The 14016-nt window shown below is 39.5% G+C and overlaps 1 protein-coding gene across 2 annotated transcripts in view; it reads left to right on the top strand.

Annotated features, from left to right (window-relative positions):
• Window positions 1-14016, top strand: part of BIVM (basic, immunoglobulin-like variable motif containing) — a 62239-nt gene that overhangs the window by 2242 nt on the left and 45981 nt on the right. For both annotated transcript variants that reach the window (XM_057707003.1, XM_057707002.1), the window contains exons 2-3: window positions 4157-4757; window positions 10277-10403. In XM_057707003.1, coding sequence (XP_057562986.1) covers window positions 4280-4757; window positions 10277-10403 — 605 coding nt within the window. In that variant the 5' untranslated portion in view covers window positions 4157-4279. The remainder of the gene's footprint in view (window positions 1-4156; window positions 4758-10276; window positions 10404-14016) is intronic.

The raw sequence follows: 14016 nt of genomic DNA, 5'->3' as shown, positions 1-14016 counted from the left end.
TTAAAAATATCTGTTGATGAGACTTCTACAAATAGCCCTGGGGATACAGTAGTCAGGAAAAACAGACTTGCAGGAGACAGACATTCATCTTATAAACACACACACACACACACACAATGTAGAATTGCACCCTGGTAAGACCTGTGAAAGAGACACTGAGTTTGTACAGGGTGACCTGGCCTAGTTGGAGGAGCAAAGAGAGCATCCCCCAGCAAGTGACATTTGAGCTGACATCCAAAGGATAATGGGAATAAACTAAATAAAGTTGGGGAAGAGGGAGGAGACAGCATTCAGAGGAGGGAAGGGTGGTCCTTGGGGAGAGGAGAGTGAGGGGGAGGTAAAGAGGGAGAGCACAGCCAGGTGAGGAGTTGGCTGTTTGTTCTAAGAGCAGAGGGTCTTAGGCAGGGGAGTTATATGAGCGTGTGTGTACAAGCTTTACTTTCCAATATCTATGCACAGGTCAGGTTAGAAATGTCAACTCATGAGAGTGGGTGGGGAGCTAGGGGTGGGAATGGTGTATAAAAATGGGGACAAAAGGAGATACAAGAGGTGACAAAACCATGAGAGCTGCAGGCCATTTAGTGGAGGGACAAACTGCCCCTGTACATCGGCATTTCCTGAGGCTGTAATTACAACCTAATACAACAATAGTAATTGATCTCCATAATGATTCTATAATCAGTAAAACTTGTGCTTAGTTCACTGGTAAGAAACCCTGAGGACACAACACCAGCGCTCTTGGCCTCATGGAGCTGTTGCTGGAGCTGGAGCTGGAGCTGTCTGGAGCTGGAGCTGTTGCTGTTGTGGGGATAAAAGACATGGGTCAGACAGATAATAAGGAAAGGAAATCAACATCAGCAGTATTTAGGTCATGGGGTTTGGGTAATTTTCCTTTTCTGCGTGATATCTTTTGGTATTTTGCAATCTTTTCCTGTAATTTGTTTCACTTAGGTGAAAAGGGTATAAATATGACACAGTTTTTCAAAGAGAAATTTCCATAAGCAGTGGTTCAAGTTTCATGGGAAAGTTTTCATACCACTCCAAGTTTACTTTTGACTTTTATGGATAGTCAATAAAAAAACATGCCCTTTTGTTGATGATCTTTACTTTTTTTTTTTTGATGAAAGTGCAACCAAAGAGATCATTCTTGTTAGTGACCATTATTTAAATGCAAACAAACTCCAAACCCAAACAAACAAAACCAGACTGTTAAACTGTTTATTAATCAGGTGTTGTGTTCTTTCTTGTCTTCAGCTTCCAGGAAGCTCAGCCCTACCTTTTTTTTTAATTTTTATTTTTATTTTTATTTTTTTTATTTTTTTGGGGATACACCAGGTTCAATCATCTGTTTTTATACACATATCCCCGTATTCCCTCCCTTCCTTGACTCCCCCCCTCGAGTCCCCCCCACCCTCCCTAGCCCTACCTTTTATATACAATGCAGTGATTTCCTTTTCTCTATGTTTCTGATAAGAATATTCTCTTATATATGTTCCAAATTAACATACTTCAAACATGCCGCATAGAGAGCCGGTCCCATAGGCAAAATTCCACTTAATCTGAAGAAGGAAGCTCTGTTAAAGTAGAAGCCAAGCTTGAGATGAAGCGATAACAGGGCAGAGCCTGGATCATTTCTGTCCCCACCACACCAGCCCCCTAAGACTTTGTTCACTGCCCCTCACCATGACCACATGCTTTGTTTTGTACCCCACCTTACTGCAACCCACGCATACAACCCCAGCACCAGAAATAAGACCTCCCTCTATCCACCACTCTGGCTTTTAGTGAAACGCATTAAGGTAACAGAAAAGAAGCAGAAAATGCTTTGCTAGCAGGAAACTATATTCAATATCCTGTGATAAACCATCATGGAAAGGATGTGAAAAATGATATATATAGGCATAGCTGAGTTTTCTGTAGAGCAGAAATTAACGCAACATTGTAAATCAACTATACTTCAATAAAATTTAAAAAAAAAAGAGAAAAGAAAATGCTTTGCTAGGACAACGCATACTTCTGCTAAGAATCAGAGTAGCCCAGAGCTTGGCCTGTACAACCTCAGGAATGGAGCTTCTCTTAGAATCTTCCTCCACTTTCACCATCACATCAGGAGATGAGGAAGAAGGAGGAAGCATCAGAGCTTCCTATCTAGAGATCCCCTATACCTACTCCTAGCATTTCTTGACCAAAAAGCAAAGGAAGGTTTCCAAAGTGAAACCACTGGAGGTTCCATCTTTGGTGGTGTAGCTCCTGCCAAACCAGCTCTCCTCCTGCAAATAACCATAAATTCTGCACAAAGTACTGAAAAATCACTGCCTGAAGGTTTGCCTAAAGAGGAAGCATTCCTTCAAAAAAAAGAAAATAAAATCTTTCCAGGATATGTGGAGTCCTCCTTGTGTGGAGCTCTGGTCCATAAATTCCACGAAGGAGATGCAGTACTTTTACTGGTTTCTCTTCACAGACTCCAGGGCTCTTGTGGAAATCATCTTCTGTTATTTCTTATCGCCGTAGTCATAGGTTTTCGTTATTTAGTATTTGTAGGATGGGTTTTATATAATCATTTTCCTGTAACCTGGGAAAATTATTCTCATTTCTAGCTTTAAAAAAATTTTTTTTAAAAAATATTTACTTGTTTGGTTGCGCCAGATGTTAGGTGCGGCAGATGGGCTCCTTAGTTGTGGCATGCAAATGCTTAGTTGCGGCATGCATGTGGGATCTAGTTCCCTTCTCAGGGGTTGAACCCAGGCCCTGTGCATTGGGAGCATGGAGTCTTATCTACTGCGCCACCAGGGAAGTCCCTCTAATTTTTTTAAGTAAGCAAATGGGCAGAGAGATTGGTCAAACTGGTCACCCAGGGTGGGATTTATCTATTGATATTAAGTGCTACTCCATCATGGGGGCCCTGGGAAGTGGGCTCGCTCTGCCTAGCACCTGCTTCAGGTGGTCTTCCACACCACCCATAACGGTTTGATTCACCAAGGTCTTCCTTTTGTATAAATCTTCAGCTTCCTCAAATGCCCTTGCTTGCTATTAAACTTTTCTTCGTTTTCTTGAAACTCAGTTTTTCTTGATGCTGATCAGAAGTCCGTTACTACTAGATATAATTGATTGTGGTGATGCAAGCACAGCTTTATTGAGATATGATTCATATGCTGTACAATTCACCTATTTAAAGTGTACAATTCAGTGGCTTTTAGTATATTCCCAAAGTTGTGCACTCCTCATCATAGTCAATTAGAGAATATTTTCATTACTCCGAAAAGAAACCCCATCACTCCCAATCCCCATTTACCTCCCAAGCCCTAGGTAATCACTAATCTAATTTCTGTCACTATAGATTTGCCTATTCTGCACATTTCATGAAAATGGAGTGAAACACTCTCTGGTCCTTTGTAGCTGGCTTCTTTCAGTCACCGTAATGCTTTCAAGGTTCATCCCTGTTGCAAGATGGATCAGTACTTGGTTTCTTCTTATTGCCCAATAATATTTCGTTGTATGGATAGACTACATCTTATTTATCCAGTCATCCATTGATGGCCATGAGATTGTTTCCATTTCTTAGCTATTCTGAGTAGTGCTGCTATGAACATTTTTGTGGATATATGTCTCCATTTCTCTTAGATATATTCCTAGGAGTGAAATTGCTGGATCATATGGTAACTCTACGTATAACGTTTAAGGAACCATTTTCCAAAGTCACTGGACCATTTTGCGTTCCCACCAGCAGTGTATGAGGGTTCCAATTTCTCCACACCCTCTACAATCCTTATTATTACTTGTCTTTTTGATTAGAGCAGCCCTGGTCAATGTGAGGTGGTATCTTAATGTAGTTTTGATCTGCATTTCCATGATTGCTATTGATGCTAAACATCTTTTTATGTGCTTCTTGACCATTTCTACACCATCTTTGGAGAAATGACTATTCATATATTTTGCCCATCTTTAAATTGTTATTTGTCTTTTTTTGTTCTCCTAAAGCATCATTTAAAAATAATTTTTAACAAGACAGATGGTCAGTGATCATGACTTAGGCATATAGTAGTTGTAAAATAAATATTTATTGAATGAAGGCATATGAAACACTTAAAATATGTTTTAGTGTTTTTGTAGTGTCTGGTGGATTATTGATCTTTCTTTCTCCTCCTCCTTTTCTTAGGAGCCCATTTTTGTAGCTCTCACGTTTCTGTAGGATGCTGTAAACAATTGTCACAGCTGTATTTCAAGAAATAGAAAGCGTTGCAACCTCTTCCTCATCACAGAACTTTTACAGTTGCATTCAATGCCTAACGTTGCAGAAGCAGAAAGGGCAAATGATTCTGGAAATGGTGAGCACAAATCTGAGAGAAGGTCTCCCGAAGAGGATCTGCAAGGTGCCGTACCATCTTTCTGCACTCGTGCCTCAGGAGAACCCTTGGGTCCCAAAGGAGATGGCCATTATCCGTGGAGCTGTCCAGTGACCCACACGCGGGAGAAAATTTATGCAATTTGTTCAGACTATGCCTTTCTCAACCAGGCAACCTCAATCTATAAAACTCCAAATCCAGCCCGCTCTTCTTGCCTCCCTGATAGTACCTCTTTATCTGCTGGAAATAATTCCTCAAGATACATTGGCATCCCCACCAGTACACCGGAAATCATCTACAATGAAGAAAGTAGCTTGGAAAACTTATCCAACAGCCTGGGCAAGCTACCTCTCGCATGGGAAATTGATAAGTCTGAATTTGATGGAGTGGCCACGAATTTGAAACACAAATCAGGTGAGGAAGGAGCTATGACGTTCCCATGTGACAATAAGGAGAAAACAAGCAATGTATCTTGTTTAAACTTGCCATCAACAGATTTTCTTTTCATGATACCAAACAAGGCACATTGCTATCACGTTGTTTGTCATTATAGTTAAAAAAAAAAATCTTGGACGTAGGATATTTAGTTCACTGATGTGTTGCCATTGGAAACTTCAAACATAACCCTTGCATTTTGAGAGCTTTGAACAAATCTAAGAGTGCTGTGAAACACAAGTATTACAGATAAGTACTCAGTAGTTTAGAAACAGTTAATGAAGTGGCTAGAATAACATACTGTTTCACAGTTTTGCAGTGATGTGAATTCGTATTTACCAATTAAACATATAGTTTTCTTTTTTACTATATAACATTTTGGCTTTTCCGTTGTTAAAAAATTTTGAACACTCAGCAGGGTCTCCAGGTACCACTGAGTAGGTTGTGCACTGCACAATTTAAGAGGGTGCAGTGTACCACCTTCACGATTGCAAGGTGGTGCTTCTGGAGCAGATACTAATGCTTGTCACATCTTTCTTTTGAACTTACAGTAGGACAGAAATTTTGTGAGGTAGGTACTGTTATCTTAATGTTATGGGTGAAGAAATGGAGGCATAGAGGGGATACATTGCTTGGGCACAATTGCACAGCTAGAAAGAGGCAGAAGTCAGATTTGTACTTTACTTCTGGGTTTCTCTGATCACTTTGTAAAACCTCCATCCATCTACTCATTCATTTGCAAAATCAACTTGTTTCACAGAATGTTATGTAAATTTGTAATTCTTGGGGTGTCGGGGGATTTCACTTAGTGTCTCTAATTGTGAGTGATTGGTCTATAATTTTTTTTCATAATGTCTGTGCAGGTCTCCTAAGACATGTTAGGAAATAGTCTCTCTTCCTGTTTTTTGAGGGGTTTTCAGAGGGGTTATAAAAATCTCTAATTACGATTATGGAGTTGTCTTGATTCTCATCAATTCTGCCAAAGTTTATTTGTCCATTTCATCTACATTGTCCAGGTGTTTCCATAAAGTGGTTTCTAAAAGTCGCTTTTATCCCTCTAACACATGTATGGTCTTTAGCGATGACTCTTTTTTCATCCCTGATGCTGGTAGTTTATGTTCTGTTTTTTTCTAGCTGGAGATTTATCAGTTTTGTTTGTCTTTTCAAATAATCAGTTTTTAGCTTTCCTGACTCGTCTTGTTTTCTATTTCACTGACTTCTGCTCTTGATCATTTTCTTCCTCTTACTTTGGGTTTCCTTAGTTCTTCGTTTTCTAACCTCTTGATTGAAGACTTTTCTATGGTGTTTAATGCTCTCAGTTGCCCACTAGGTACTGTTTTAGCTGCAGTCCGCAAATTTTAGTACACTTTGTTTTTATTGTCATTTAATTCGAAGTATTTTCTAATGTCCCTTGTTAGTTTTTTTTTTTTTTTGATACATGCATTGTTTTAGAAGTATGCTATGTAATTTCCAGCTATTAAGGGTTTTTCTAAATACTGATTTCTAATTTAGTTCCATTGTGGACCGAGGACATAGGACCTCAGTCTTTTTAAATTTTTTTACTGAAGTATAGTTGATTTACAATGTTGTGTTAGTTTCAGCTGTACAGCACAGTGTTTCAGATATATATATATATATATATATATATGCATTCTGGAGTTGTGGCGTGTCATGTTCTAAAGATATTTACTGGGTCAAAGTGTTTGAAAATGTTGCTCACTTTTTCTGTGTTACTACTTAATTTTTGTGTTGTTCTAACAGTTTCTAAAAATGGGGCATTAAAAGTCTCCAATTGTGATTGTAGAGTTCTCCTTTCTCCGTTTAATTGTGTTGATTTTTGTTCCATGTAATCTGAAGCCTTGTTATTAGGTGCACACATATTTATGATTTTTATTTCTCCTTGATGAGTTGACCTTTTTCTCATTATGAAGCATCCCTCGTTATTCCTGGCAATATTTCTTGTTCTGAAACCTACTTTGTTTGATATTAATATAGCTGCTCCAGCTTTCTTTTGACTAGTGTTTGCATGGTGTCTCTTTTTCCCTTGGTTTATTTCCAACTCCTGTCTTTTTATATTTAAAGTGCATCTCTTAAAAATAGCTGTCGGACTTCCTAGGTGGCGCAGTAGATAAGAATCCGCCTGCTAATGCAGGGGACACGGGTTTGACCCCTGCCTCAGGAAGATACCACATGCCATGGAGAAACTAAGCCCATGTGCCACAACTATTGAGCCTGCGCTCTAGAGCCTGTGAGCCACAACTATTGAGCCCATGTGCCGCAACTACTGAAGTCCACACGCCTAGAGCCCGCGCTTTGCAACGAGAGGCCACCACAATGAGAAGCCCGCGCACCACAATGAAGAGTAGCCCCCGCTTACTGCAACTAGAGAAAGCCCGTGTGCAGCAACGAAGACCGAACACGGCCAATAAAATAAATAAATAAATAAAATAAATTAAAAAAAAATAGCTGTCAAGTATATTCAGTGAATTGTTTATTTCAGATAGTGTTTACTTTAGTTCTAGAATTTACTGTTTTTTTTAAAGAAATTTATTTATTTATTTATTTATTTATGCTGCCCTGGGTCCTCGTTGCTGTGCTCATGTTTTCTCTAGTTGTGACGAGTGGGGGCTACTCTTTGTTGCAGTGCACAGGCTTCTCATTGCAGTGGCTTCTCTTGTTGTGGAGCCTGGGCTCTAGGCACGTGGGCTTCAGTAGTTGCAGCGCTTGGGTTCAAGAGTTGTGGCTCGAGGTCTTAGTTGCTCCGAGGCATGTGGGATCTTCCTGGACCAGGGATTAAACCCATGACACCTGCATTGGCAGGCAGATTCTTAACCACTGCACCACCAGCGAAGTCCCTAGAATGTACATTTTAAAAAATAGTTTCTTGGGTTTGTTATCTTCTCATTCACTGCTAGAACATCTTCTCTATCTCGTAAAGCATAGTTATAATACCTGCTTTAAAGTCCTTACCTACAAGTCATCTCAGAGTTGGTCTTAGCTTTTTTCTTGAGACTGTGTCACGTTTTTCAGTTTCCTCACACGTTCAGTACTTTTTTAAAAGTACTTTTGGATTATATCCTAGATGTTGGAAACGTTATGTTATGATGATTTTGGATTCTGATATATTCCCCCAAAGAGTGTTTTATTTGTTTGTTTTTAATTTTAGCAGCAATTAATTTGGCTGGACTAAAACTTCAAATTCTGTCCTCTGAGGACATCTCAAATCTCAGTTCATTTCTTTTAGCCTTAGCTGTACTGTTTGGGGTCTGCTCTACACATGTACAGTTCAAAGTTCAGCCTAAGATTTGGGTCAAATTTGTACACAGAATTTGGGTCTTCCCTTCTCTGGGTTTCTCATTTCTGGGGTCCCCCCAACCTCACGTTCCAGTGATGGCGGTTGCCTGGAACTCTGTCCTGTGGTTCTTTAAGTCAAAAAGATGGTGAGTATTCTATTTTTATTTGCTATCCTGGTACCTTTCTGTAAAAGCCAGTGTGTGGTGAATACACATGTGTGTGTATATATATACACATATTATTTGGTTTGGGGGCTAAATGGGTGTGTCACGGGCAGGCAGGATGAGGGGTGGAAGAAAGACTTTGGCAGTGGCTACTAGAGGTGGTGTGATGGGGAGATAGAATTGTTCGGGTATTGCTTTTCTATGACCTCCTCTCAAATGTGGCTTCCACTTTGATAGAGCCTCCTTCCTCAGATTGACTGGATTTCTGCCTGTGGGACCAGCTCTCTGTGAGACAGTGTGGGGATGTCGTGAAGGATGCTCATTTGGAGCGTACATGCGTTTTTATCCCAGGGCTCATGGGAGTAAGCTAGAGGAGAGCAGAGGGCAGGCGCACGTGAGCTTTAGAGGGCTGCAGGTGGCCACAGGTGACTCTGTGAGCTGCTGAGGTCACAGATTACCGTGCTTCATTAGTCTCTAAAATTCTAAGCAGCTGGAAAACTCCTAGGGAATTCAGTCATTATTGGGCAGTGAAGACATCTCAAGAAATGGTAGAAAGTATATCTTCCATTGTCTTATTCTCTAAGATTTATTTTATTAGTGAAAGAAATTTGTCAGAGTGAGATTTTGCTCATGTGTGCTAGTGGTTGTTCAGCTCTGGGAGAAATTGTGTGTTTCTGTTGAAGACTTAGGAAGAATAACTGGAGAGAATGGGGGAAAAAATCCTTGTTTCTTAATTTTTCTAGTGTTTAATATTAGGACATTTTGCAAAAATTAGAGAAATTCCCTGTGTAACAACAGTTTCTGAGTTCCAGCTTGTTTTTTAAAATGTATTTTCTGTTGAAGTGCAGTTGATTTACAATGTCATGCTAGCTTCAGGTGTACAGCACGGTGATTCAGTTATACAATACATGTATATTTTTCAGATTCTTTTTGCTGATAGGTTATTACAAAATATTGAGTATAATTCCCTGTGCTATACGGTAAGTAGGTCCTTGTAATTTCCAGCTGGTTTTGGGTACCAAATTGTTTCATTGTAGACTGGATAAAATGCATCTTTTTCCATGTTTGTTTTCTAGGCATATACCTATATAATCTATGTTTTGTAATTTATAATTTATGACTAACTCATAAAAATGAAATATTAGCTTTTATTTAATTTTTGTAACAGATTTATTTTGTTTAAAATACAATATGTGTGAGAGATTTTAAAGTGCACATAGCTATCTGAAATGTTAATGGTGTCAGTGAAATGAGGCTTGGATGTTATTTAATAATATTTTAATTTATATAATTTTTTGACTGGGTGAACCATTAGATGGAAATAAAAAAATATAAAAATTAAAGAGTGTAAAGTCTCACATTCACTTTTCTCTCCCTTTTGTGCAGCTCCCAAATTCCCTTCCCTGCATAGGTAACCACTCTTATTTGTCTTGTGTGTCTTTTGGTGAATGTGTGGTGTGTGTGCGTTTGTGCTCGCACACACGCCTACACACACATATGTACATACTTGTGCATAGAAAGGAGACTTTGTTTTCCATTCTGGCTCTTGGTGCTAGAGTTGCATTTTAGTAATGAACTTGTGTGCATCATTCTTAATCCATTCAGTGGTCTCTGTAGGCCTGGAGCTATTTTTAAACATCACATCATCAGATTATTGGATCTACTGCTTTTACTTTCTCAACAGAGTAACATTAATGTGGCTTTATTGTTTTATAGAACAGATTCATTTTCTGGAAAGTGGTCTAGTTAAATATTTTACGGTTGGTAATTTTATTTTCAAGATGTGGCCAACATTTTGTGATTGCTTCTTTTGTTAGCAAAGTGACTAGCTCAGGAATTGGAATATAACAACCTAATAGGAAATAACATTCATGGTTATTTAAGTGTGTTTTTATTCTCTGTTTCTGTCTTTAAGGTAGGGGCGTATTCTTGAAGATACATATATTTCTTCAACATGTTTGCAAATAGCATTTTTAGACCGAGTTACTTTTGTATTTTGTCACATAATTAATTGTATTGCTGTGTGCTCTTGTGTTCTAGGCAATGGAAAGAAGCAAATTTCCAAGAAAAAAACTTCAGATAAGAAAGGAAGACATCAAAGGGAGTGGCCTCAATATTCTCCTCTTGAAGATATTAAGCAGCGGAAAGTATTAGACCTCAGACGATGGTAATCCCTAAAACTTGTTTTTTTTTTTTACCTAACCACAATACCATGATCATACTGAATGACGTTAACAATATTTCCTTAGTATCTCATTCCCAGGCTAAATTCAGATTTCCCAGATTTTTCCAAAAATATCTCCACACTTGGTTGGTCAGAGGGGGACCCACCATGAACTACATATTGTTTTTGCTTGTTGGCCCATAAATCTTTTCTTTAAAATTTTTTATTTATTTATTTAATCTTTATTGGCTGTGTTAGGTCTTCGTTGCTGTGTGCGGGCTTTCTCTACTTGTGGAGAGCGGGGGCTACTCTTCGTTTCGGTGAGAGGGCTTCTCATTGCAGTGGCTTCTCTTGTTGCGGAGCACAGGCCCTAGGCGCGTGGGCTTCAGTAGTTGTGACACACAGGCTTAGTTGCTCCACGGCATGTGAGATCCTCCCAGATCAGGGCTCAAACCTGTGTCCCCTCATTGGCAGGTAGACTCTTAACCACTGCGCCACCAGGGAAGTCCCGCATAAATCTTTTTTGAACTAGAAGATTCTCCATCTGACTCTTCCCCGATTTGTCTGATTCCGTTCCTGCTGCTTGTCTAAATTATTCATATAACCTCAGTCCTTATAAATCAGAAGTTAGATATAAAGACTTGATTAGATTCTGGTTGAGCATTTTGGGCAAGAATACTGCCTAGGTGACCCTGCGTCCTTCATTCTACATCCCATCAGAAGGTACATGGTGTCTGGTCATCCCATATTAGAGATTCTAAGAGTGATTATTGGATTATGGTGGCCACAGCCTTAGCCCACATTGTCAAGTTCCTTTTTTGCCTCTGGAACAATCAAGTAATCCATTGGGTGACAGTGGCATCGGGCTAATATCTAGGTAATCATCAACTTTTCACCTAGTGGTTTTAGCCAAACCCACTGATGACCCCTGCCTGAATCCTATTATAAAATGATGATATTTCAAAATTCTATCATTTCTTCTGCCTTTACTAACTGGTATTCTTTTAATAAAAAGATCTTTCACTTATCAACTGGGGCTCTTTGCTGACCTTAACATACAGTTCCTATTCTAAAGAAAAAGATATTAAATACTTGGTAGCTCTTAAATATTACTTATCTGTGATTTGAGGTTTTACAAATTCTTTTGTATGAGCTTTTAGAAATATTAGATTTTTTTCACTTATTTAATAAATACTGGACACTTTACTGTGGGCTGAGAGTACGGAGATGCACAATACAGGTCTTTGTTCTCCAGTCTAGTTGAGAAGAGGGGAAAACGTAAAATATCTCAGGAAATTTGTCAGATGATGGATGGGAATAAACAACCAGCATGAGAGGAGGTAATGATCACTGAAAGGCTTCAGTGAGGAGCTGGGTCTTAAGAGTGAAAATCTGAGGGGGTGGAGGGTCTAAAGATCTTTAAATGGATGGTGGGAAAGTGTCTGGCAGGTTGGTAATGATGAGTAGACCAGCCTGTCTGCAGTGAGGCTCAGAGAAGCTGAGAAACTTACCTAACATCACATGGCAAATAAGTACATGTTGAATTGAAACCAAGGAGTGTTGGACTCCGAAGTCCATGTTCTTTCTTCCTTTCTTTTTTTAAATTTATTAATTATTATTATTTTCTTTCTCTTTTGTTCTTTTTTTTTTTCTTTCTTTTTTCTTTTTTTTTTTTTTTTTGGCTGTGTTGGGTCTTAGTTGCGGCACTCAGGATGTTTTGTTGTGGCATATGGGCTCTTTGCTGCAGTGCACGGGCTTCTTCTCTAGTTGTGGCGCTCAGGCTCCAGGGTGCATGGACTCTGTAGTCTGAGGCACATGGGCTCTCTAGTTGAGGCTCGGGAGCTTAGTAGTTGTAGCTCATGGGCTCAGTTGTCCAATGGCATGCGGGATCTTAGTTCCCTGACCAGGGATTGAACACGCGTCCCCAGCATTGGAAGGCAGATTCTTTACCACTGGACCACCAGGGAGGTCCCCCATGTTCTTTCTTTATAACGTCCATCATGATGTATTTCTTGGATATCACGCTAAGGATTTAGGTTTTTTTCTAGGGTAGAGATAAGCCATTGATGATTTCTTAACAAAAGGATATTTTACAAAGATAAATTGGTAGAGTGTGTTGGAGAAGAGACACAAATTAAAAACATTAATTTTAGTTTCTTAGGAGTGAGGCTTTGGGCATTTTGTTCTGAATCCCTTAGACTTAAGATTTGTTATAACCGCATATGTGAGTAATTATATTTAATAGTATAATATATGAGGACGTAAAGACTTAGATGAAGAAAGATAAATGGGAGAAATAACTTAAGAGGAAGAATTACCAAGATAATAAGCTTATTTCCCAGAGTATATTACAAGATTAGAGATGGAATGGATAGACCCCACAGAAGATAGTAGAATGTCAGTAAATGTTTTAAGCTGGTCATGAACAAGACCAGTAAACAAGTTTGGATTGATGAAAAAAATGTGAAAAATCTTAAAAGTGCCTGGGTTTGATCCCAAGGATTTGTGGAGAAGTGTTTAAGATGGAAGAGGGAGATTGAAATATGACAGAGTAAGGTCTTTTTACTCCTCTCCTTCCCTCAAACCCATGAAAGCAGTAATAGAAAAATGAAAAATGTGAAAGCCTCAATCTTCCCCAAAACAAAGAAACAGCAGCACCCGCAAACCATAGGCTCTAATACATACTTTTCAAATCCTGTGCATTCTAGACTAACAAAGAGCAGACACCAAGACCTCATAGACTACTGCTGGCCTCAAACAATGCAGATTTCTTTTAAAAATTTATTTATTTATTTATATATTCATTTTTTGACTCTGTCGGGTCTTAGTTGCTGTGTATGGACTTTCTCTAGTTGTGGTAGCAGGGGCTGCTCTTTATTGTGGTGCACGGGCTTCTCATTGTGGTAGCTTCTCTTGCTGTGGAGCACAGGCTCTAGGTGCTTGGGCTTCAGTAGTTGTGGCACACAGCCTTCGGTAGTTGCAGCACATGGGCTCAGTAGTTGTGGCTCATGGGCTTAGCTGCTCCTAGGCATGTGGGATCTTCCTGGACCAGGGATCAAACCAGTGTTCCCTGCATTGTCAGGTGGATTCTTAACCACTGCACCACCAGGGAAGTCCCAATGCAGGTTTCTTTAAAGTTCGTGGGATGACCCCAAACTGTTCGGTGACTCTGGTTAGATCTGGGGGCATGAGCTGTTGAGTCAGCAGGGAAGAATCTCAGTTCTTTGTGGAGATCCAGGTTGGCACTAGAGAAATGCAGGGAGGATTGCAGAAGGAAACACCGTGCTGATTTCCACCTAGATCCCAGCTTATCCCCAGATTCCAGCTGAGGACACTGACTCTAGTGAATTACAGGGAAGGTGGTGATTGCAAGAGGGCCACACACTTCCTGATTTCAAAACATATTCCAAAGCTACAATAACCAAGACAGTGTGGTACTTGCATAAAGACAGACACATAGACCCATAGAACAGAATAGAGCTCAGAAATAAACAATCGTGCAAACAGGCAAGTAATCTTCTGCAAGGGTGCTGAGGCCACAGGATGGGGAAAGGGCATTCTCTTCAGAAAATGCAAAAGAATGAAGCTAGACCCTTTCTTCACATCATACACAAAA

This window comes from Hippopotamus amphibius, chromosome 14 (genome assembly GCF_030028045.1).
Source record: "Hippopotamus amphibius kiboko isolate mHipAmp2 chromosome 14, mHipAmp2.hap2, whole genome shotgun sequence".
Taxonomy (NCBI): Eukaryota; Metazoa; Chordata; class Mammalia; order Artiodactyla; family Hippopotamidae; genus Hippopotamus; species Hippopotamus amphibius.
The sequence above is the reverse complement of the archived record's forward strand: the minus strand, read 5'-3'. Positions and strand labels throughout refer to the sequence as shown.